Source organism: Mustela erminea, chromosome 5, assembly GCF_009829155.1.
Source record: "Mustela erminea isolate mMusErm1 chromosome 5, mMusErm1.Pri, whole genome shotgun sequence".
NCBI classification, from domain to species: Eukaryota; Metazoa; Chordata; class Mammalia; order Carnivora; family Mustelidae; genus Mustela; species Mustela erminea.
This window is the reverse complement of record NC_045618.1, coordinates 105934421-105957933: the sequence shown is the minus strand read 5'-3', so window position 1 is coordinate 105957933 and position 23513 is coordinate 105934421. Positions and strand designations below refer to the sequence as shown.

Genomic DNA, 23513 nt, shown 5'->3' with positions numbered 1-23513 from the left:
CTAATAATCTGACCTAACTGTGATTTTGAAAGTTTGAAATACAGGTGTATGGTGAGCACCTAGTCTTGCAAGGCCCGTGTTGCCCAACTTTGGCTATAAAATTTGTTTTAAAAGGTCAAGTAGAATTATTTTGTAGTGTTTGGGTCATTTCAAAAGACACATATGTAGGCACTTACTGTATCCCTTCGTGTTTCTTGTTGATTTCTTTTTTCCTAGAGGGAGAAGAAGAGGAGGATGAAGAGGAGGAAGAGGAGGAAGATGAAGAAGAGGAAGATGAGGAGGAAGATGAAGAAGATAAAGACACAGAGTCCCTGGATGATAGCTTGGATGGTGACGCTGAGCTGCCAGGGTTTACTCTCCCTGGCATCACGTCTCAAGAACCTGGCTTCGAGCGGGGAAACCTGGGCCCTTTGGATGGAGCCACCGACCAGGTGCCAGACGCCATCGAGTGGGAACAGCAGAATCAGGGCCTGGGTAAGAGTCGTGCGTGTTTCTTTCTTCCTCCTCCCTCACCTCCTCTTATTTTTCTAAGGTGGCAGCTTTCTTTCTTGGCCTCGAGTGTGGAGCAAAGTGGATTTTCTGGTGATGTTTATGGATGGTTCATTTCAGAAAAAGTTACCAGTTTTTTCTTCTATGTTTATAGTCAGTGCTCTTAAATAGCCGGGCTCCGAACAGTCTCCAGCTGCCCCCTGAGAGCACAGTTACCTCGTTTTTGGAAGGAATTCCATCTTTCCTTCCCAGCTGGAAGACAACTATAGGTTTTGGGAGGACTTCCAAATGGGGAGCAGACATGAGTAACCAGTGTGCTGAACAAGCAGCGTGAGTGGTCTCAAGTCAGAAAACAAATATATGGTGTTACCTTCTGTCGCTGTGGAATTTGCTCCCTAGGAGAAATTCTTCCCTCACTTCTGAGGGAGTGCTTGGCAGTCTTGTCCCTTTTCTGTTTCCTCTTAAGGCTGCATTTGCTTGTCAGGGACAGGCTCAGTTTGGCAGTCTGTGTCCAGACACCCACGTGCTTGCTCTGTCCTGGGCATGGCTCGAATTATCCTAGAGAGGCTCCGTGGATGCAGGCAGACTTCACCTTGGACCTTCTCTCCCTGGTCAGCAGGGAGGCTCCCCTGTCTGTCTCCTCTGGCTTTTTCTGGAGAAATGCTGTAAAGCCCTGGTTGAGTCCTTGAGGCCTGACTCTTCTCCCAAGAAACGCCCTCTCCGAAATTCTCCTAATCTTTAATAACTAGCCCCATTTATAACCTTCAGTTCTGCAGAGGTTAGCTTTAAAAGACATATAACCAGTGTTTGGTGATTTCATGGAAAATTTGGATGTATGTTTGGAACTTTGCTCTGGAATATCATACTTGTATATTGTGGTTCTTTGGTTGAAATGTCCAATTTTGAATCCCAGTGCCTATGATTTCTTTAAGATCATTCTTCCCTCTCATGAAAACTCTCTTTTAGATCTATGGTGAGAAGGGGTGAGAGCATTAATATGGGGGCAGAGCTGGAAAATCGCTATGTCAGGTTATTGCATGATTGTGTAGTTGGAAATAAGCTCGCTCCCTTTTTTTAAAGACTCTGTCTATCTGTCTATCTATCTACGTATCTACCTATCTCAGAGAGAGGAGAGCACATGTGCGTGCATATGAGGATGGGGGTGGAAAGGGACAGAGGGAGAGGGAGAAACAGGCTCCCCCTTGAGGAGGGAGCCCCGTGCAGGGCTTGATCCCAGGACCTCAAGATCATGACCTGAGCTGAAGGTAGACACTTCACCAATTAAGCCATCCCTGCACCTCAGCTCTTTTTTTTTTTTTTTTTTTTAAAGCTGAAACTGGACTTGGTAAAACTTTTAAAGGTTTACGGTCTAAGGAGGAATGCTTTTCTTTGATGAACTGTCCTTTCGCTTTGGTTAATTAATTCATCCAACAAACCTAACTGAGCTCCTACTCTGTTCTTGGCACATTGTGTGGCTCCGGGGACAGAGAGAAAAGCAAGAGGGGTGCCTTTCTTTGATTAGAGCAGAACCTACTTCAAAGGTTTCCAAGCAGGGAGGTTGAGTTTTCTAATAAAGGTAGGTTATAAGAGTGTGAAGCACAGATGTGGAAGGGGCCCTATTGTGCTACTGTCCTGCCTCCCGATTCTAGCCCCCATGCACAGCTAAATATTCTTAAGTTAGAGCTACTAATTTCGTGATTTGTTAGGCTTTTAAAAGTGATTCCCATAAGTCCCGAGGTTTTTAATATATCAGAGTTTCTCTTATTTATTTGACAGAGAGAGAGAGATCACAAGTAGGCAGAGAGGCGGGCAGAGAGAGAGGGGGAAGCACGCTCCCTGCCGAGCAGAAAGCCCGATGCGGGGCTCGATCCCAGGACCCTGGGACCATGACCTGAGCCCAAGGCAGAGGCTCAACCCACTGAGCCACCCAGGTGCCCCCAGAGTTTCTCTTATTATAATAATTTACTGTTTCCCCAGATGTCCCTTACTTTTTACTGTCACTTCCTTTCTTGATAAATTCTTCTTATCAACCTATTGTAGCACTGAGTTTCCTGGGAACCAAAACAAGGAATAAATCTTCCAAGCTGGGATTTTTTTTTTTTTTTTCTCCTTCCCACTGTGGGAAGACTGTGTTTGAGTAGTATCTGGGACTAGAATTTTATTTGCTTTTCACCATTTTCTTGGAGTGATAGAAGTATATCCTAGTCACTCATAAAGTTATTACATGTAACATTAATAAAGAATAAACATTAATTGATACAGTTTTCTTAATATTCTCAGGTCAGTTGAAACAGGGAAAATCTCTCCTATTTGTGGCTCCCCAAAGATGTCTGTGTCCTAATCTCTGAAACTTGTGAATGTATTACCTTGCCTGGCAAAAAGGACTTTAGCGAGGTGATTAAGTTAAGGATCTTGAGACAATTATTCCGGATCATCTGGGTGGGCCCAATTAATCACGTGTCCTTATAAGAGGGAGGTAGGAGAGTCAGAGTCAGAGAAAGAGATGCTATGAGAGAGGCAAAGGTCAGAGTGATGTGGCCATGAGCCACGGAATTCCAGCAGCCTCCAGAAGCTTAAAAAGTCAAGGAAATGGATTTTTCCCCCTTGAGCCTTGAACCTCTAGAATGCAACCCTGCTGACACTTTGATTTTAGCCCCTCAAGACCCATTTCAGACTTTCCACATGCAGAACTGTAAGGTGGTAAATTTGTGTTGTTTTGAGCCACTGAGTTTGTGGTAAATTGTTACAGCAGAAATAGAAAACTAATATAGATTTCATTAAGTATTTCATGGGAAGCATCATTGAAGGAACAGAGCTGCATGGCAGCTATAGTCAGAGTGTGACCAGTGTAAACTTAAGGGTAGTTTTCCTTTTTCAAAGATTTAGGTATTTATTTTAGAGAGAGAGAGTGAGAGAGAGAATGAGTGTGGGAGTGGGGGGTGGAGGGGAAGAGGGAGAGAGAGAGAGGATCCTCAAGTAGACTCCCTGCAGAGCGCAGAGCCCAAAGTAGGGCTCAATCCCAGGACCCCGAGATCATGACCTGAGCCAAAATCAAGAGTCAGATGCTCAACCCACTGAGCCACCCAGGCGCCCTAAGTATAGTTCTTCATGAATTATTAACAGTGCAAAAATTGAGACCTTTTAAAAAGAAATTCTATTTAATATAATACCACTCTAATTGACCTTCTTCATGCTTGTTTTCAGTTGGTTTATTTATAGATTATCACATCCTATTTTATAATATGAATGACATTCCAAAGCAAATGCTAAAACCCATATAAACCTTTAAAAATGAACAGATTGAAGTGGGTAGCTGGGATTGGCTAAAAATTTGAATAGATTATAGGTTTCATTTCCTGTGAAGTAACATGAGCAGACAACTTAGATGACTTTCCAAGCAAAGCAGTAGATTCATGGCCCCAGATTCTCTGAACCTGTTTTCTGCTCATCACATACACATTGCCTCTAAAACTTTGGAGGGAGAGAGCTCAGCTTCTTGATCTTGCTGTTGAGAGGTGTGAGTGGAATGAACTGTCTGTCATCGGGATAGAGAGAATTAGCAGCAAAAGTCCCCTGTTATGGCTGAGGTGGATTGACTGATTGGTAAATCTAGGAGCATACAGGAAGTTGTTTATTCCAATATGCAAAGTCAATTTCTTTTTTTTTTTTTTAAAGATTTTATTTATTTATTTGACAGAGAGAAAGATCACAAGTAGGCAGAGAGGCAGGCAGAGAGAGGGGGAAGCAGGCTCCCTGCTAAGCAGAGAGCCGGACGTGGGACTCGATCCCAGGACCCTGAGATCATGACCTGAGCCGAAGGCAACGGCTTAACCCACTGAGCCACCCAGGCGCCTGCAAAGTCAATTTCTTATTTAACAAGTTCATTTTCAAGTTTATTGGCAAGGACCTATCTAGAGAGCAGACGTGATGACTTGCTCCACTTCTAATCCTGTTATGTTCTACAATAAATCACACAACTATGCTTTTTAATGTATAAAATCAAAATGATCAAAGTTGAGTCAACATATCCATTTTAATGCTGAAGCATTTCCAATGTAATTAATACCTGGCGATTCTTTCCCTTTTTGTATTCTATCTCTGTCAGGATGCCTCTAGTTGTAGGTAGCAGGAACCTTAACTTAAATTGGTTTAAAAAATAAAAGAATTTATTTTCTTTGAAAACAAGAATTCCAGAGACAGAGCTCTTGGGTCAGTTAACTCGTAGCTAGGCAGTTATCAGTGACCCAGGCTTTCCCATCTTGCTGCACTGTCTCCCTTGGTGTGTGACTTTTCCCCAGGACTGGCCTCCTTATGGTTGCAATGGCGGCAGCTGCTTCAGGAGTCACACCCGGGGAAGACATTGTCCAGAGAAAGGAGGCTGTCTTTTCACTGTGTTTCTTTTTTAAGAGAGAGCCTTTCCTAGAATTCCCCAGTAGAATTCTTCCTGCCTCTAATTGGCTGGGATTAGGCTACATGCCGATTTCTAAACAGTTATTGCAAGGGACTGTGATCACATGGCTGGTGGGATCAGTGGGGGTGGGCGTCAGCTACCAGGAGATCACTCGTGATTCCTGTGTGTTTCTGATCACTTCCTTGTAGCTGATACTATCCATGTCTCTTCTATCCTCTAAGAATTCCATGGTCAATCCTGTTAAATTAATAACCTTATTTTCAATATGTTTTGGGTTTATAAGTTCTGGATGAGAGCCCAAGGGAGGCGTTGTTCCATTTCCTTCCTCCATAGACCATTTTGACCACTTTTCCATTCAGTTGATGTTCTGGATGGACAGCACTTCCAAAAGCCATCATGTGGTTAAGTGCAGAATTATTACAGCTATCTTCACTTTTTTCCAAAGCCTACATCTAACATTAGAATGGGCTTTTTGATTTAGGAATAGAATATTTTTTCTCTGGAGGTCTTTAAAAAACACGAGAAGTATTCAGTTAACAGACTAGGGATGTGTGTGAAAAGCAGAAGAATGAAGAGCTCTGTGTTTCTATCTTTTCATCAGACATTCAGTGAGCACCTACTACGTGTGGGCCCTATGCTGTGGAAATGCTGATTGGCTAACACATGAAGAGATAAATAACTGCGGGGCCGAGTGGTCCCATAGAAGTGAGGTCAGTGGCTGAGCAATTGCAGAGTGAGGAACTGAATCATCACTTACAAGCAGAGGATGATTTGAGTGGCAGCCCTCTGTGAGGTGTGACCTCAAGGGGGCTTTGCCTGGTCCCCTAATTTATATCATCCTTTCTGCCTTAACATGATGCCTACTTCTCAATAGTAGAGCCTTCCTTTGGATTGAGATTGAGGGCCTTGAGAAGGCCCTCAAAAAATGCAAATCTGCTATCTGGGCAGGATAACTCATTAAGATATTATCATTTATTTATTATTATTGTTATTAATTTACCAGGCTCCTTAGCTCATGACTTTGGATGATGTTAAGAAAAAAGAGAGAGGAACACAAGACAAATGTGTTTTGAGTTGGTAGGAAGGTAGAATGAACTGTAGGCAAAGAGCATAGGGGTTGGACCCTATAGGAGCTGAGCTATGGGAAAGTCACACCTTTAACCCTAAAACATGTCAGCTTTTCTCCGTCTTCCCCTTGTGTGCTCCTTTTTCTTATTCTTTGAAGACACATAACATGTAGCTGAGACTGACCACTTAAATATAGTCCAACATGGGCTGTGGCAACAAGGAGAAAGTGCTCCATAAAAGATAGTGGGAAGTGTGACATTTCAAACAACTCTCCACTGCAACAAATGTCAGTGTATTTTGATGTCTAACATAGTAAGCTGTGGATTGAAAGGTTGCTCAGGAAGCTTCCCGGGCTAATGTAAGTAAATATGTGTATGGAGGACAGGGAGGAGTAGAACGTAATCCAGCATAACCAGAACAAAGCGAGTGGTACATTGGCTAACGTCTCCAGACCCATGGTTCGTAATCTTGGCTGCCCATTGGAATCACCTAGAGAGCGACAGAATATACTGAAGTCTGGGTCTTACCCAAGAGGACAGCTGTTCTGTATTGTTCCCTTGGAGCAAGGAAGCTTCTGTTTCTGCAGTGGAGTGGAGAAAGAGGATTTTAAGAAGTGTTTCTATAGTCTATGAATAGAATCCTCATTAGTAGAGATTTACATGGTTTTTAGTGATCTTTTGTATATTGTGTTCGTGTGTCTTAAGAAAACTGTCCTCCAGCTTTAACCAGTCACATAGAGGTCAAACTCAAAGTCAGTATCTATCCTCTAGTTTCCCCAGAAAGCCAGTGGTCACATTATAGACTCCTGAATCTGGATGGGGGAGGTTTGTCCCCAGACTCCTGTGTCTGGGAAGACTGAGCATCTTCTGGTGTGTGTGTCCTAGGTGGGCATCTCCAAGTTGCCTGGGATTCCTTTCTTTCTTTCTTTCTTTTTTTTTTTTTTTGATTTTATTTATTTATTTGACATACAGAAGTCATAAGTAGGCAGAGAGGCAGGCAGAAAGAGAGGGGGAAGCAGGCTCCCCGCTGAGCAGGGAGCCCGATGTGGGGCTCGATCCCAGGACCCTGGGATCATGACCTGAGCCGAAGGCAGAGGCTTTAACCCACTGAGCCACCCAGGCACCCCGGGATTTCTTTCTGTCCCGAGCTGGTACCCAGGGTTTCTGGATTTGAAGGTAATGCCTTTCACCCTTTCTTTGGAAAGCACTGAATTATTTTTTCTAGTCAGGAGGAGCAGAAGATTTAGGTGCAGACCTCCTTTTTCACATAGTCAAGGCACCTGGATGTCAGAGTTTAAAATAGAGATCGTGATCCCTGCCTTTATCTGCCTCACGAGGATGAGCTCATAAGAGAAATGAGGTCTGCAGAGGAGGACACCTTCCAAGGCCAAGATATTATTTCGTAGATCTTTCCATTTAAGCTGTTGGATTACTTGCAGGTTAGTACTAGCTGGAGATTCCAGGGGAGACAAATCTGTCCGTATGCCTGTGGTCAAGAATTCAGCAAACTCAGGATTTCCGTAGACTTGAAAGGCACTTATTTCCTGAATTTTCCATTTACTTATTTTTATCCTGTTGTATTGTAGGTATTTTGTCAGAAGGCTTAAATCCTCTTTTTAGCATGAGGTAGGTTATAAATAGGTTAAATTCATAAAAACGAATAGACTTCCTTCCCGCTGACCATCTCCAGCTGTGCTCACAAATGTCTGCCGAGGACCACAGAACAGAAATTCGTATGAACCAGAAGTCAAAAGGGGAGCTGGCCAAGCTTGCAGAAAGTCAGGTGCTGGCCTCAAAACAATTTAATGTACTCTTGTTCCTTCCTTTCTTCTTGACATCTGTGACACTTCTGATGGGCAGTTATGTATTGGAAAATTATGCATGGAAAATTTTGTGGCTTGTGCTAATTTTTTTTTTTTTAAAGATTTTATTTATTTATTTGACAGAGAGAGATCACAGGTAGGTAGAGAGGATGGCAGAGAGAGAGAGAGAGAGAGGGAAGCAGGCTCCCCCCCCCCCCCCCCAGCAGAGAGCCCGACGCGGGACTCGATCCCAGGACCCTGAGATCATGACCCGAGCCGAAGGCAGCGGCTTAACCCACTGAGCCACCCAGGCGCCCCTGTGCTAAATGTTTTTTAAGACTGATACCTAACTACTTTTCAGAGCTGTCTGTAGGACTTTTGTACCAACAATCTCAGGTTGAACTGAGGCTTCAGGGATTCATTAATTCCAAGAGTCATCGACAGAACTCAGGTCATTAACACGCACACACGCACGCACACACTCATCCTTCACTTTGCCCAAGTTAGCTGTGAGTTCCCTTCTCCTCCTAAGTTTTCTTTTGAGAAAATGAGTGAGGGAAACCCACAAAATAGAGTTAGTAAAGAGTGTCTCTCTAGCCCAGAGGTAGCCACAGATTTCTATGTTCAGAGTGGCTAACAACCTCAGACATAAAGCCTCTCTGGGGGTATTCCTGTGTGGAGGAAGGGAAATCAGTATTGGTTGTTAAAATAAAAATCTTCGCACCAGCTGTGTCTCTCTAGTAGTAGGTTCTGCGTGATCTAAAAGAACTGCCAACCTCTCAAGCTGGCCTCAGGAAGCCAAAGCTATTTTTGAAATTCAAGGGATTAGTGGTGCAAAGCAGAAATGCAACCCAGCAAAAAGGAAGAAGGGATTAACTGTTAAAATAAGGAATCAGACATTTCGATCAGGTCCCTTGGAGATTAACAGTTCAGGGGCAGGAAGCATTTTTTGTCTCTTCCATATATCACTGGTATAGTCCAGGACCTGCACGATCTGTCTGGGTCTACTTTCCCATTTTACTTTTCTTGGCTTCTCTGGTCCAGACCTCTGCCTTCATCAGACTTTTGTCACCGTCACCAGAGCATACATTTCCACAGATCTGCGTCTGTCCATGGGCAGCTCTTGCCAAAGCCTTTCCTGGAACCCCTCACTCACACTGAGCCCGCCTTTGTGAAAGTTGCCCTGCAGTTATCATCAGGATAGCTCAATTTCCATTCACCACACTATCTCATTTTGCTTATTTTTGGGGAGCCTCACAACATCTAGCACTCAGCATTGAGTACTGTGGGTTGCTTAAAAGGGGGTTCTCTTCCAGCCGGTAACCCTTCTGGTCCTGAAATGTTCTATTACCATTGGGAGGAGGGATGGGTATGCTTTATTGTGCTCTGCCAGTTAAACAGTAGTCCCTTATGTAACTATCCTGAGTTGCAATATGGGGCCAGGCTGAGGTTTTTAAATGCAATTCAGCTCAGTTAACAGAAAAAGCATTAACTCGATTCGTGGACAGAAGTGGTAACTGATCAGGTACTGAGGGCTTCCCATGCTGCCTATAACTCTTATTAAGCTTAAAGATCATATGGCAGGTAGAACTTCATCTGAAATTAACTTTTTCTGGTTCTTTCGACTTACCCCAAAGTAGTTTTTACATCTCCAAAGCCTTTAGTAATGTACTAATTATAGCATGCCTTTGGGTCAGAAACCATACATAGCATTTTGAAAGCCAGGTTTTCTGGAACATAATCTGTCGTTTTATTTTCTTTTTCCAGCTTTATTGAGGCATCATTGACATATTGACATATTCTTGACATAAAACTTACATATGTGTAAGTTACATAACTTACATATGTGTAAGTTTTAGGTACACAGTGTGTTGATTTGATGTACTTAATATATCGCAAAATTGATTCCCAATGTGACGTTAGCTAACACCTCCATCCCATCACATAACTACCATTTCTTTCTTTGGTGAGTAGTCTAACATTTTAGACTCCCCCCCCCCGCCCCCCCGGAATGAACTTTGAGTGATTCTACACGGTGGAACTGATCAGACCTTGAAAATGTTGGGCCATTTATCTTCGTTGTCTCAGCATCTGAATCACATAGAATCAGATGATTGCATTCCCACAGTGATCTATCATTCAAAAAATTTCCAAATAGTGAATTAGGAGGCATAATAGAGATAAGGCCTTTGTAGCTTCTACCAAAGAATATAAACAGCCATAGTATCAGCTAGGTGTAAGTGAGAAATTTATTGAACCTGGTTCTCCTTGCTACTGAATCCGAGCTTCCCCCAGGCAGAGAATCCAGTTGTCTTTTTATATCTCACTTCTGGGTGCAGGAAGATTATAATAATAATAACAACAGTATTTTAAAAGTTTTAGGGTCTTGCTTTGAAAAAAAAAAAAAAAGTCTCTTTTCATGTCTTTAATGCCCTGTAGGAGTTCCTAGATACTGGGTTCCTGTGTCAAAGTTTCACTAAAAATAAATTTGGATGGTTTATTACAGAGATCCTTCTGGAAACCTACAGTCAAATATCTTGACTCCAGATTATTCATCTTTATTTACACAGTGATCTGTATAAGATAATAGACTTAATCCTTTACAGAAGCTGAAGCCCTTATCTGTATTTTCATAATTAAATTCCATTGAATTAGAATTAGGAGGAAAAACACATTTCTTTCATTAAGAATGGATTTCTTAGGTGAAAATTCAGCAGTCACTTTTCCTTTGGAGAGCTAGAGAAGGAGTCTTGGAACTAAGCCAGAAAATAATCTCTTCATCAGCTACAGTTAATAAAAACATTAATAAGGCACATTACATCTGAGGAGAATGCTGTGAGCTAATTCCTTCATAATCAGAATGCACTTGTAAGCTCAGTTGGGAAATTACGGTGAAATAATCTAGTAGGCTCTCCTGAGAATTAAATAAGAAGAAATATTGAAGAACTGGGAAAATTTTCAAGAAGAAATTAAGTATAAATCTCCCTCTTTGAAAAATATAGAGGGAAGTAAACAAAGATGGTGTTAAAATCTTCCAATGATGTTAAAACAAAATTGAGAAAGTAGTGGAAACAGTGTCCTTATCTCTTGATTTGAAGTTAGATGATGTTAAATTAAGGTGAATTACTTAATCAAATGTTATTGGTGTGCTGTACTAAGAATCTAGAATATTTGAAGTCTCAGACATTATTTGATCACCAAGGAATGCACTTGACTTTTGCATTTCAGAAAATAGAGCAGTTCGGTAGTTTTCGCCTGTCTCCAGCCGAGACCATAAAAGAAGGACGTGAAAGCCTCAAAGCCAAGCTTAGTGATCAGGGGTGGCTGAAGTCAGCCCGTGAACTTGTTCTTTTCATTTCAGCATTTGAGAATTAATAACCACAGGGTTCTGCTTTTCCAACTCAGAGCTGTTCTGCTTTTCTGTTGGACAAAAGGATTCTTTCACAGAACCTGGCACAAAATATAGATATATGGTCAACAAGGGGTCCCAGTTTCAATTCATGTGGAGCATCTTTAAAATAAACTTCAGAAACATACAGATTTTCAAGACCCAGGGAAGGAATTTAAAGTGGAGGAGTGCGCACCTCTGAGGGAATTTTGATTTACATCTTCCATCTCTAAGTTTTCCTGCAGGGCTGAAATATTTCTGAAATAATGGGATTTGATTTTTAACTGCTCCTTTTGAAAGAGGACAGCAACTGTTTGGAACGGGATGGATTTGATGAATTCTTGGGGGTAAATACTCAAAGTATGTTGGTGACTTCCAACCGCATAAGGTCTGATATGAAATCAGCCAGAGGCAGCAGGTGAATGACTACCTGGGTTTGTTTATCACAAGCCTGAGAAAGTATCGCACATCCTGTAGGACCAAGACCTTGGGCTTCCAAGCCCTGCCATATGGGAAGCAGATGGGTCAGGGAGGCCATGCACAGAGAGGTAAGGTGAAGAGTTGTTGCCATGTAGGCTTTACTATTCAGGCCTGAGCCCCTGAAACCACAGAGACAACTCATTGGCTTAAGCCACTAATAAAAGTGGGATGGGGCAAACCATGGGAAAAACTACGATGCTGGGAAGTTTGTTTTCAGAGGGATCTTGCAGCCTTTTCTTCCTCCTTCTCCCTGGTCACCATCCTCCTCATCCTCACTTTGCACTCTTCCTTTGAGCTTGGGTGGCACCCCTCCCCCTGCCTGGGACCTCCCTGGCATCCAGAGGGGCCTTGGTCTTCTCTTAATTCCTTTCTCTGTATTGTAACTCTTTTTTGAAGACCTTGGTTTGGAGACTTTTTTGAGGGATCATCAATAATTCATAGTTGTTAAAAGATACATTTTAAAATTGGAATTAATCATGCTTCTCATTCAGCTATAAAATGAAAATATGTCACAGATTTTGAAAACCTCATTAATTAATAAAGGAACCAGGCAGATGCTACAACCAGTTCAAAGTAGAGATCAAAGAATCATAAATTTACATGGACTCAAGGACCATTAAGATGAATTTAGAAATGGATGCAGGGTGACATTTTCCCTTTTTTGGGGGGGAGGCAGTTCTAGAGAAGAATTATTTGTATTGTTATGAGTTATTAACTTAAAGAGTCTAAAATAGTCCAAAGGCAGTGCAGACCCTAATGGATTCACAAAACTTTTGGAGGCTTCATCACACCAATTGCAAGGATATTCAATAGTCTCCTCCTTATTCTAAAGTTTGTATTTTTTTCTAACACCTTCATCTAAGACTACCTTATAACCCTAATGTGTTTAGAAACCTGTCTACCATGAAAGAATACTTGTTAACTGAGAGAACTTAATGGTGGACTTTGGGTAAGTGGGAATGTATCTGCTAGGGAAGGCCAGCTGCTGTAACAAATAGCTACCAGCTCAGTGGGTTAAACACAATGTATTTCTTACTTGCCCTTTCACCATTCCCAGTCACTCATTCAGTTACACTTCCGTCAGGTGTCTTCACATCTTTCTAGACCTAGGCAGCCTTACTGGATGCTGCAGGCAGCCAGAAAGCAGGAAAGAGATACAACCTGGGAACACTTTGGCTTGGAACGGATTTATTTTTCTTCCACTCAGATAATGTTGGTGAGAACTAGTCACGTGCCCCATGGGCCAGGTGGTCACAGTAGTAGTGAATGTGCCTTAGCTGAAGCAAAAGCAGCTTGGTGGGCACTTTGCATTTTCAGGAGTCAGTTTCTAGGGGCAAGTCCCTTAGGCTAACCCCAGAAAACTGTTGGTTGTTTTTAAATTATTGCTCAGTCATTAGTGATGAGCTGAACATAGTGTCTGTTCTCCAGGAGAGTGTGAGTCATGGGGAAGAAAAGTCGAGATTGTGATGCAGGATATGACATATGCTGTGGACCCAAAAAAAAAAAAAAAATGCTCTGAAGGTGCTAAAGGGTGGAAGACTAATTTCAACCAACAAGAACCATGGGAAACATTAGAAACAGCATGTAGGTTGGCAGTTGAGAGCCTAGAATTTGGAGTTAGGAAATTGTGGATTCAAGCCTTCACTTTACCACCACTGACCCTAAACGAGTTTTTAACTTTTCTGAGCCTTGGTTTTCCTAATTCTAAAAAGGGCATAATAACTCAGTGCATAGGATATTTGTAACATTACATGACTAAATGTACACGTGCAAAGTGAAGCAAAAGTTATTTATATGAAACCTTCAGGGTTAAGTTGTTTCAACAGGCAGCAGAGGGCAAGGGGTCTGCTAAAAAAAGGCCCGTGGGTTCCATTCTTTTCCTGCCTCCCTCCATAGGGAGCTTTTATATATGGGAGTTCCTAATCAGACTATATTTGAGAAAAGTGAGTCCATTACCAACCATACCTTTTAAAACCTAGACATTTTTGAGAGCTGAACTGTTTAAAAACCTGACAAGGATTTCTAGCAGCCTTTGCTGATTTGTTCTTTCTTTCCCAATAGTGGTTGTCTGCACAGAACTCAATTAACTGTTTAATTTAGCTGCTGTAGTGTGAAGTGATTGCCTGCCTTAGAGACAGCATAAATAATTGGTCAGTTTTTCACTTGTCAGGCATCGTTTCTTCAAGCTATAGGTAAGGTTTCTGTTTCTTACTCTACATTTTTTTTCCCCAAAGATTTTATTTATTTACTTGACAGACAGAGATCACAAGTAGGCAGAGAGGCAGACAGAGAGAGGAGAAAGCAGGTTCCCTGCGGAGCAGAAAGCCTGATGCAGGGCTCGATCCCAGGACCCTCAGATCATGACCCGAGCCGAAGGCAGAGGCTTTAACCCACTGAGCCACCCAGGTGCCCCTCTTACTCTACATTTTTGCGTGTAAGGTTTTTTTTTTTTTTCTCTCGGGTTCATTATATATTTTAATTTTGGGAACATGTATGATAATTACAGAATGCTGTCAGGAAAGAAAAAAAAATCACAACATGACTACCTTCAGAACATTTAACATAAATGGCAGTAGCATTAGGATATGAACTTGAAATTTGAGAGTGTTCTCTCCTACTTAGTTTCCTCAAGTTCATATCCAACTTCTCTGCGTGAATGTCTTAATATTCTTATGTAGCTGAGCATAATCCTTAGGAAAAAGCAGGTGCAGTGAACATTAACATGCTTACAAATTATCTGGGGATCCTGATAAAATGTGGGGTCTGATTCAGTTAGGTCTGGGGTGGGACCCAAGATGTGGCATTGTGTGAAGCCCCCAGGAGCTGTCGATGCTGCTGGTCTGTGGCCCACACGGTGAGTGGCAAGAGCCAGTGGACGTAACTTTTTTTTTTTTTTTTAAAAGATTTTATTTATTTGACAGAGAGAGATCACAAGTAGGCAGAGAGGCAGGCAGAGAGAGAGAGAGAGAGGAGGAAGCAGGCTCCCTGCTAAGCAGAGAGCCCGATGTGGGACTCGATCCCAGGATCCTGAGATCATGACCTGAGCTGAAGGCAGCGGCTTAACCCACTGAGCCACCCAGGAGCCCCTGGACATAACTTTTTATTGCTGAAGTTGAGGAAACCTCACTTGGGGTCCAGAAGGTCTTTTTAAAAAGGAGTTAGGGGCACCTGGGTGGCTCAGTGGGTTAAAGCCCCTCCCTTCAGCTCAGGTCATGATCCCAGGGTCCTGGGATCGAGTCCCACATCGGGCTCTCTGCTCGGTGGGAAGCCTGCTTCTCTTCCTCTCTCTCTGCCTGCGTCTCTGCCTGCTTGAGGTCTCTCTGTCAAATAAATAAAATATTAAAAAAAAAACCTTTAAAAAGGAGTTAGAAATTCGTGGTATCCGCTTCATTAAAGCTGCAGTTGATTGGTCCTCCCAGAATTTGTTGGATCCTTAGACTCACTCATTTTGGCCCTATTTTAAAGTTTTAATATAATTTCATGTGTTGTTTTATTTACTCTCGATGGTGACAAGGGCATTTCGTCTCTCTCTGCCTTGTTGTCTTCAAAAGTGAAAATGGCCTCATGTGTTACCTGCTGTAGAGGAGTGATGTGGATGAACTATGCCATTCTTGACTAGTATGTCTAATTTTACTGACAAGTCTTACCATGAACCCAGCTGCTCAGATCATTTCCATGGTTATTAGTTCTGCTTATTGGAAGTATGGAATTTTAGGACTTCCTCGTTGCTGGTTAGATTGTAATGCCAAGGAAGTCAACCCCCAGCTCCATTCAGGTAAGTTACATGCTGAATCCTTAAAAAAAAAAAAAAAAGCCCTGTGAATGTGCTGTTTATCACAGTAGAGTCCTGGTCAGAGCAGATTGGAGTAAAGTAAGTCCAGCCTGCTCTTGTGAGAAAAATATCCAAGTACATCTTCAAAGTTTTTAATGAGCACCTACCTTTTACATAGCATTCTTTTTTTTTTTTTTTTTAACGAGAGAGAGAGAGAGAGCATGAGCAGTGGGGAGAGGGAGAAGCAGGCTCCCTGCTGAGTAGGGGCTCGTTGCAGGACTTGATACCAGGACCCTGAGATCATGACCTGAGCCAAAGGCAGATGCCTAATGACTGAGCCACTCAAGTGCCCCTTACGTAGCATTTTTATGGGCATGTAAATGTAGAATAAAATTAGCAGTAGTAGCTGTCATTAATTGGATGCTTGCTCTCTATCTATATTGCTAAGCACTTGATTTACTTTACATTGTTTGAGTTTCATAGGTAGTTATTATTATTCTCCATTTACAATTAAGAAAACTTCAGGGTGTGCTTCTGATCAGAATGGCTCTCAAATTTCCATGGTCTCAAAATAGCCATGTTGTTTCCAGGCATCACATCTCAATGTGGTGATATCCTGCAGAAAAGAGACAGTTCCTTCTCACAATCTTTTTGAGGAAGAAAGATCCACAGGAGCTGCTCACAGGTCTTTTTTTTTTTTTTTTCCTCCCCCAGTCCCATATTGGCCACTGTCGTGTCATATGCCGTGTCTAAACCAATCACTAGCAAAACAAATGGAACAGTGTTGGTCCCATTGAATTAGGCCCGGGGTCAACAGAATACAGCCTTTGGGCCAAATCCAGCCTGATATTTGTTTCTGTAAATAAAGTTTTATTGGAACACAGCCATGCTATTTGTTTACACAGAGTATTCTTGGAGGACAACGCGTTGACTCTCACTCTTGACCTCATTCTTTTCACTTCGGGATGTTGTATCTATCATTTCTCACTCTTTAAAAAAGTCTGTGTTTGCTTTCACCATAGAACGTCAGAGTTGAGTGGTTGCAACAGAGACCTTTATAGCCTGCAAAATACAAAATATTTATTATCTGGCCCTTTACAGAAAATGTTTGCCAACTACTGGCATAGGAGACCTGTCAGGAGCCATTCCCTGCACCAAGGAAGGGCCTCCATGGGCAGAACAAGGGTTCTGTCAAGATGGAAGGACTAAGTGGCTGTTGGAGAGGCAGCCTGCAGTGACTATTCCAGAAAGGGAGTCTTTTTTCCAGTGAAGCAGATGTGCTTTGAAGGATGTTTGTGTGGGAAGGTAGCTATAACAGTGGCAGGACAGTATCTTAGACTGAAGTCAAGTGAAACGGATTAGGTGAAAGTAAAAGTAGAAAGGAGTGATGACTCCTAGGTCTTGGCATGTGAGGGATTATGAGCAGTTCTTTCAAATTCAGGTCACTCAGCCAGTGCAGGGTCCCCTGTAGTTCCCAGGGGTCACGTGACAGGGAGAAGCAGCAACAATGGAGCAGAGCAGCTCCTAAGCTTTTGCCTTGCCCTGATGAGAGTTTTAATTTCTGAAGACAAAGGAAACAAGAGGAACTGTGAATATTATCAGGTCAGCACTGGTAGCCAAAATGTGAGAGGCCATGGCCATTTCATTTCTGAGTAGGAGACAGAGCTGGGTTTACTTAGCCACACTTCAGGATTCCAGCAAAGCAAAAAGAGAGCGGAGGGAGAAGTATTATCCCTACCCATTAGCTCCAAATAAGTACATACCTCGTGATTGGTAGTAGTTTCTAGAAATTTCTATTCTATTGTACAACTGAAAATGAACCTGATGAGGAAGCAAAAGGTAGAATTTAAAAAACCAATGTGGTTTCAGGAGGAATTTGGATTTTAGAAGAAGAAGAAGATGACAGTGTGTGTGTGTGAGAACAGTAGAGTCAGAAATATGTAGATAATATCCCTTGCTAGCTCTGGCAACTTGAGAACATTAGTTAACCTCTCTGAGCCCCAGTTTCCTAATTTGTAAGTTAGGAGGATAATATTTAGCCGTACAGAGTATTCTTGGAGGCCAACGCGTCAACTCTCACTCTTGACCTCATTCTTTTCACTTTGGGATGTTGTATGTATCAGTTCTCACTCTTTAAAAAATCTTCTCTTACCAAACCTTTTATAACTGGTGTGTCATTAAGAACTAAATGTGGTTTAGCTCAGTGGCCCTTAGCTTATTTCCTTGGGCCTTCCCTGTCCTGTCTGCCCACCAAATACATAACACCACCAAGTCCATGGCCCCCTCACTGGGCTTTTGAATGGTCTAGGGCATTGGCTGTGATGTGGAGGGCCCACTGGAGTATTCCAAAGGGACAGAACAAGATAACAGCGTGGCCAGATGGGACTGCTCACTCTCTGCCTGGCCAGCAGCAGGCCTTGGTGCACACAAAACCAAGCTGTGTAGGTGGCTGCTTACAGAAGGAACCAGTGGCTCAAACCTGGCTTCAGCAAGGCAGATGGTCTACAGGTGGTCAGTAGACACTCTCACGTGAGTCCTGGGTGCTCAGGTGATGCTCTTTCAAGTCCCTCCCCCCCAACCCCTGGCCAGGTCTGCTCCTTATTCCCTTCTTGGTCAGCTTCTATAGGACCACCTTTCAAACCTCCAGGGTTCTATTTGTTAACTCTCTTCCTTTCTAAGCCCTTCTTGCTTCCAGCTCCGGTACCCAGTTTTATCCCTCCTCCATTTTCCAAAAGTTTGTTCTCTTTCTCAACTTTATTGAAATAAAATTTAAATATCATAAAATTCACTTGTTTAAAGTGTACAATTTAGTGTGCTTGAATATATTTAGAACTGTGCAAGTATCACCATAATCTAATTTTAGAACCTTATCATTACCCCAAAATCACCTTGAACCTAATAGTAGTCACTCTCCTTCCTGCACCCGACCCCCGCTGTCCCCCAACCCTAGACAACCAGTGATCTACTTTCTGTCTATAGATTTGCTTATTCTGGACATTTTTTATGATATGCGGCCATTTGTGACTTCTTTAATTTGGCTTCTTTCTGGCTTCTTTCATTTGGCATAATAACATTTTTGGGGCTCATCCATGTTATAGCTTATATTACTACGTCTTTCCCTTTTCTTGTTAAATGATAATCTGTTGTACTGATATACCGTATTTTGTTTGCCCATTCTCATATTGAGGAGCATTTATGTTATATCTACTTTTTAGCAATGATAAATACTGCTGCCAAGAACATTCATGTACAAGCTTTTCTGTGGACATATTTTTTTCACTTCTCTTATGTAGATTCCTCAGAGTGAAATTGATGGGTCATGAGGTAGCTCTGTGTTTAACATGTTGAGGAACCGCTGAACTTTTCTCTGAAACGGTCGTACCATTTTGCATTCTAGCCAGCAATGTATAGAGCTCCAATTTCTCCACATCTTTACCAATACTTGTTATTGGTGTGAAGTGACATCATTGTGGATTTTATTTTGAATAGCATTATAGAGCTATAATTTATATTCTGTACAATTCACTCATTTAAAGTGTACAATTGAAATTTTTTTTAGTAAATTCCAGATATGTACAACTATCACCATGGTCGATTTTAGAATGTTTTTATCACTTCAAAAAGAAACTGTTCAAGTAGTGGCTTTGATTTGCCCTTCTCCAGTGACTAATGATGGTGAACACTTTTTCATGTGCTTATTGGTCATTTGTATATCTTCTTTGGAGAAATGTCTTTTCAAATTCTCTGCCCATTTTTAAATTGGGTTATCTTTTCAGTATTGAGTTTAAGTTCTCTGTATATTCTGGACTCATAAACCCATATCTAGGCCTATATCATAGACCCATATCATAGACTTATTCTAGACCCATATGAGCTATGTGACTTAGAAATATGTTCTCTCATTCTGTGGGTTGCCTTTTTACCTTTTTTTCCTTTTTAAGAAAGATTTTATTTATTTATTTAAAAGAGCGAGTGGAAGAGAGCACACACACGAGCTTTAGTGAGAGGCAGAGAGAGGGACAGGGAGAAGCACACTTCCTGCTGAGCATGGGACCCAACACACAGGGCCCTGGGCCTGACATGGGCCTGACAGGGGCCCTACAAGGGGCTCCTAGGGGTCTCGGTAGGGGAGGAGTTCCGGGGGTGGGGTTGTTCAGTGCAGGGTTCAATCCCAGAGCCCTGAGATCATGATCTGAGCCAAGTTAGACACTTAACCGACTGAGCCACCCAAGTGCCCTGCCTTTTTACTTTCTTGATGGTGTCATTTGAACCACTGAAGTTGTTAATTTTGAGGAAGTCCAATTTATCATTTTTTTCTTTTCATTTGTGCTTGTGATTTTGCATCTACAAAATCATTATGAAGGTCATGGTGATTTGCTCCTATTATAGTTTTCACTCAAAAAATTCCCTTTAAGTTAAGATTTGTGTATGATGTGAGGTAGTCCAAATACATTCTTTTATATGTAGATATCCAGTTATCCCAACACCATTCGTTGAGGACTTATTTTCTTCTTCTTAAACTCATTTTTAGGAGCAGATTAACGTAATGTTAGTAAATGGCAAAGATGAAGCAGAATCTTGCAATGCTATTTTGCTTTATCTTTTTACCAGGGAACATGGTCTTCACACAATGAGGAAGAGCAAATATTTAAACCCTAAAAAGGTGAAGGGATTGTAAGACATCAACTATTTTAAATGAATTGTAAATATTGTAGATAAATGATATCCCAGGATAGTATCTAAATGTACTGTTGCAGCTTCTTAACTGCTAGCCCTAATATCTGTGGAAGAAGAGTAAAGGGGAGAGGCACTTAGAGGCTAGAGAGAGTCAAACAAAATCTTAATTTACATCAACAGAGAATGGTTGGCTCTAGAGAGTACACATAGGAAAGCTTGGGATATTAAACCCAACAAAATTGTCTAAATATAAGTAGATGTCTCCTGTATCCTTGCAAAGCAGTGTTCACTAGAAGCCTGGGTCAGTTCACTCTGAATTAGTAACACCAAACTAGCCTCAAATGTTTGTTTCATGGGACTAATAGACAATAATACAGACACAGTGTACCTAAACTTGAGCAAACATCACGTAGCTCACAGGTATCCCTAGAGAAAAAATGGAGAAATATACTCTGCATTTAAGAGTGAAGTCAGCTGGGTTAGCCATGAGCCTCATTGTTAGAACTTGGCCCATTCAGACCTTTTAATAATATCTTGGATGAAACTACAGAAGGCATGATAAAATGCTAGAAGGGATACATTGGATGACAAGGGTCAAGACTAACAAATAACTCAGGAGACTGGCAAATCTGCCAAGACGAAAGTTAAGGGAGACAAATGCAAAGTCCCAAACTGAGATTCAAATAGTTGACCACTCAAGCTCTGACTAGAGGAGATCTCATTTAATAAGAATTATTTCAAGTGGGAACAAAAAATCTTGAGTGTTAGAGTTGACAGCGATCTCATATGGCATTAACTGTGTGAGTTGCCTTCGAAGAGGAGGGATCATTTACTGAAGCCTGACATTTGGGAAGAAGAAAGTAGTGCTTTAACTTCATAGTGCCCTTCCTTGCCAGTCTTCATGTGTCAATCTCCGCTGGGGTTGGGGAGTCACTGAAGGCTGTCAGTTTGTGGGGGTTCTTTCTCTCGGTTCTGAAAATAGTGGAATTTCAGGTTGAAATAAAAGACACCCAGTCCATTTCTGTTACTGAGCATCTTATCAAGGGTGGAAATGTTGGATTTCTTTCTTTCTTTCCTTTGTTCTTTTCTCTTCTTTACTTTTCTTTCTTTCCTTCCTCCTCCCTGCCCCCCCCTTCCTTTAAATAACTCTGGATAACAGTGATTGTTAGGAAAAGAAAGGATAATGACTAGAAGATCTAAGAGGTTATTCATCCCTGACTTCATTCCCTAGTGCTTTCCATGCATAAGGGCATCTCTTCCATTTACATGAACTTTGAGACCTGGAAACTCATTAGACCGCTTAAGGATGAGGGAACTTTTCAACAACAAAACACTTCTTCTTGCGTGTTTTATATGTACCACGTATTAGCTATGATGGTAACATAGAAAACCTGATTTAATCCTCACAATAACCCTAAGAGATAGATAGTAACATATTTTTTTTCCCATTTTCCATTTGAAGAAATTGAAGATCAATGCTGTATATCCATCCAGTATGTGGCAGAGCCAAGAATGAAACCTACATCCGTTTGGTTGAGAAAATGCTGCTCTTAATACACAAATCCAAATTTCCCTCACAGTTATGTGAGCCCTTTCCAGTACCATGCTGGAGCTAGCTCATGCTGAATTACAAGAGCCGATGGTTAAAGTTTCAGGAATTTTGTAAGCCAATTGTTAAGTCCAGCCGTTATTAAAAATCAGATTATATAAACTTAAATAATTGTAGTAAAACCATAGTTAAGTACACTCAAAACTCCACTTTCTAATTATTTTACTACCTTTTACTTCTGTCTGTGTTAGTTACATCTGTATGGTGGAAATATTTTATATTTATATATATAAAATATATATAATAAATAAAATTATGTTATATATACATATATAACATACACGTTATATATACATATATGTTATATATGTGTGTGTATATATATGTATGTATACATATATATAAATAAAATTTTTATATATATATAAAAATAACATAATGGCACACCATTATATAATATTTCCACCATGCAGATGTAACTAACCTCAGTGGTGTGCCATTATGTAATATTCAACATCACCCCACATTCAGTGATGTTCTGTTGGTAGTTTGAAATTGGCTATGGGAAGACTATTTATACCACAGAAATAGGTAAGTGTTACAAATCAGGATTTGATTTACTGTTTTAAGTGATGGAGAAAATGTTAATAATGCAGACTAAACTTTAAAAAGCATGGTGAATCTAGTGCCAGAACTGAGAACAGCTTCAGTTTGATGAATGTAATTTGTATCAGGGTGAGTAACAGTTCAACAGTAGATCGCTCGTCAGATTAAACAGCAGTAAATTTATTGGGAAAAGTGAAAAGAGTTAGTACAAAGGGATGCAAATCCACGTGTCCAGCCAAAGATGAGTTGCAACCATAGGCTAGTTATAAGCAGAAAAATTTGGCAAAAACCAATGAAAGTGTTCCATGAGAGTCACTAGGCAATAAGCGTTTACCAGGATATCACCGTCATCTCTGCATGTTTGGTCTTCAGTGGAAATAAAGGACTTTGACCACCATGCTGCTCTGGCATTCTTCCATAATTTTCTCTTCTCTAGGCAGAATAACCTGTGACTCATTGATCTTTTTGTATAGGTTTCCTTTTCCATGTTTTCCCTCAGCAGCCTGCCTTTAGGCGGGAATCTCTTTACCTGAGGTATGCAGAATGAGGTACATGACAGTATTCCAGGAAGGAGATTCCCCATACTGGGTAGGAGACCCGCCTCACCCGGGACCCAGGATGGTGCCTGGCATGAACATGACCTGGCAATCTGGAGACCTGGCTTTCCCTCCTGCAGGAGGTCGTCCCCATGAGTTATCGTAAGCAAAAGTTATTTAATTCTTTTTTTAAAAATAAGATTTATTTATTTTAGAGAGAGAGAGCTAGTGTGAGCAGGGTGTGGGGCAGAGGGAGAGAGAGAAGGAGAAGGAGACATGTAATTCCCCACTGAGCGTTAAGCCCCACTCGGGGCTTGAATTTGTGACCCTGAGATCATGACGTGAGCCAAAATCAAGAGTTGGACACAACTGACTGAGTCACCCAGGCATGCCAAAAGTTATTTCATTCTTTTTTATTTTTTTAAAGATTCATTTACTTATTTAATGGAGATTGAGAAAAGAGTTGGGGGAGGGGCAGGCAGAGGGTAGGGCAGAAAGAGAGTCTTTTTAAAAAAATTAAAAAAAAATTTTTTATTAACATATAATGTATTATTAGCCCCAGGGCAGAAAGAGAGTCTTAAGCAGACTCTGCTCTGAGCATGGATCCTGGCATGGGGCTCAGTCTCATGACCCTGAGATCATGACCTTAGCTGAGACCATGACCTGAGCCGAAATCAAGAGCCGGATTCTTAACCAACTCTGCCACCCAGGGATCCCAAGTTATTTCATTCTTAAG

At 41.4% G+C, this 23513-nt stretch overlaps 1 protein-coding gene across 2 annotated transcripts in view; it reads left to right on the top strand.

Moving 5' to 3' along the window:
- ARMH4 (armadillo like helical domain containing 4) overlaps nucleotides 1-23513 on the top strand; it is a 117681-nt gene that overhangs the window by 38420 nt on the left and 55748 nt on the right. For both annotated transcript variants that reach the window (XM_032344320.1, XM_032344321.1), the window contains exon 5: nucleotides 217-474. In XM_032344320.1, the coding sequence (XP_032200211.1) occupies nucleotides 217-474 (258 nt within the window). The remainder of the gene's footprint in view (nucleotides 1-216; nucleotides 475-23513) is intronic.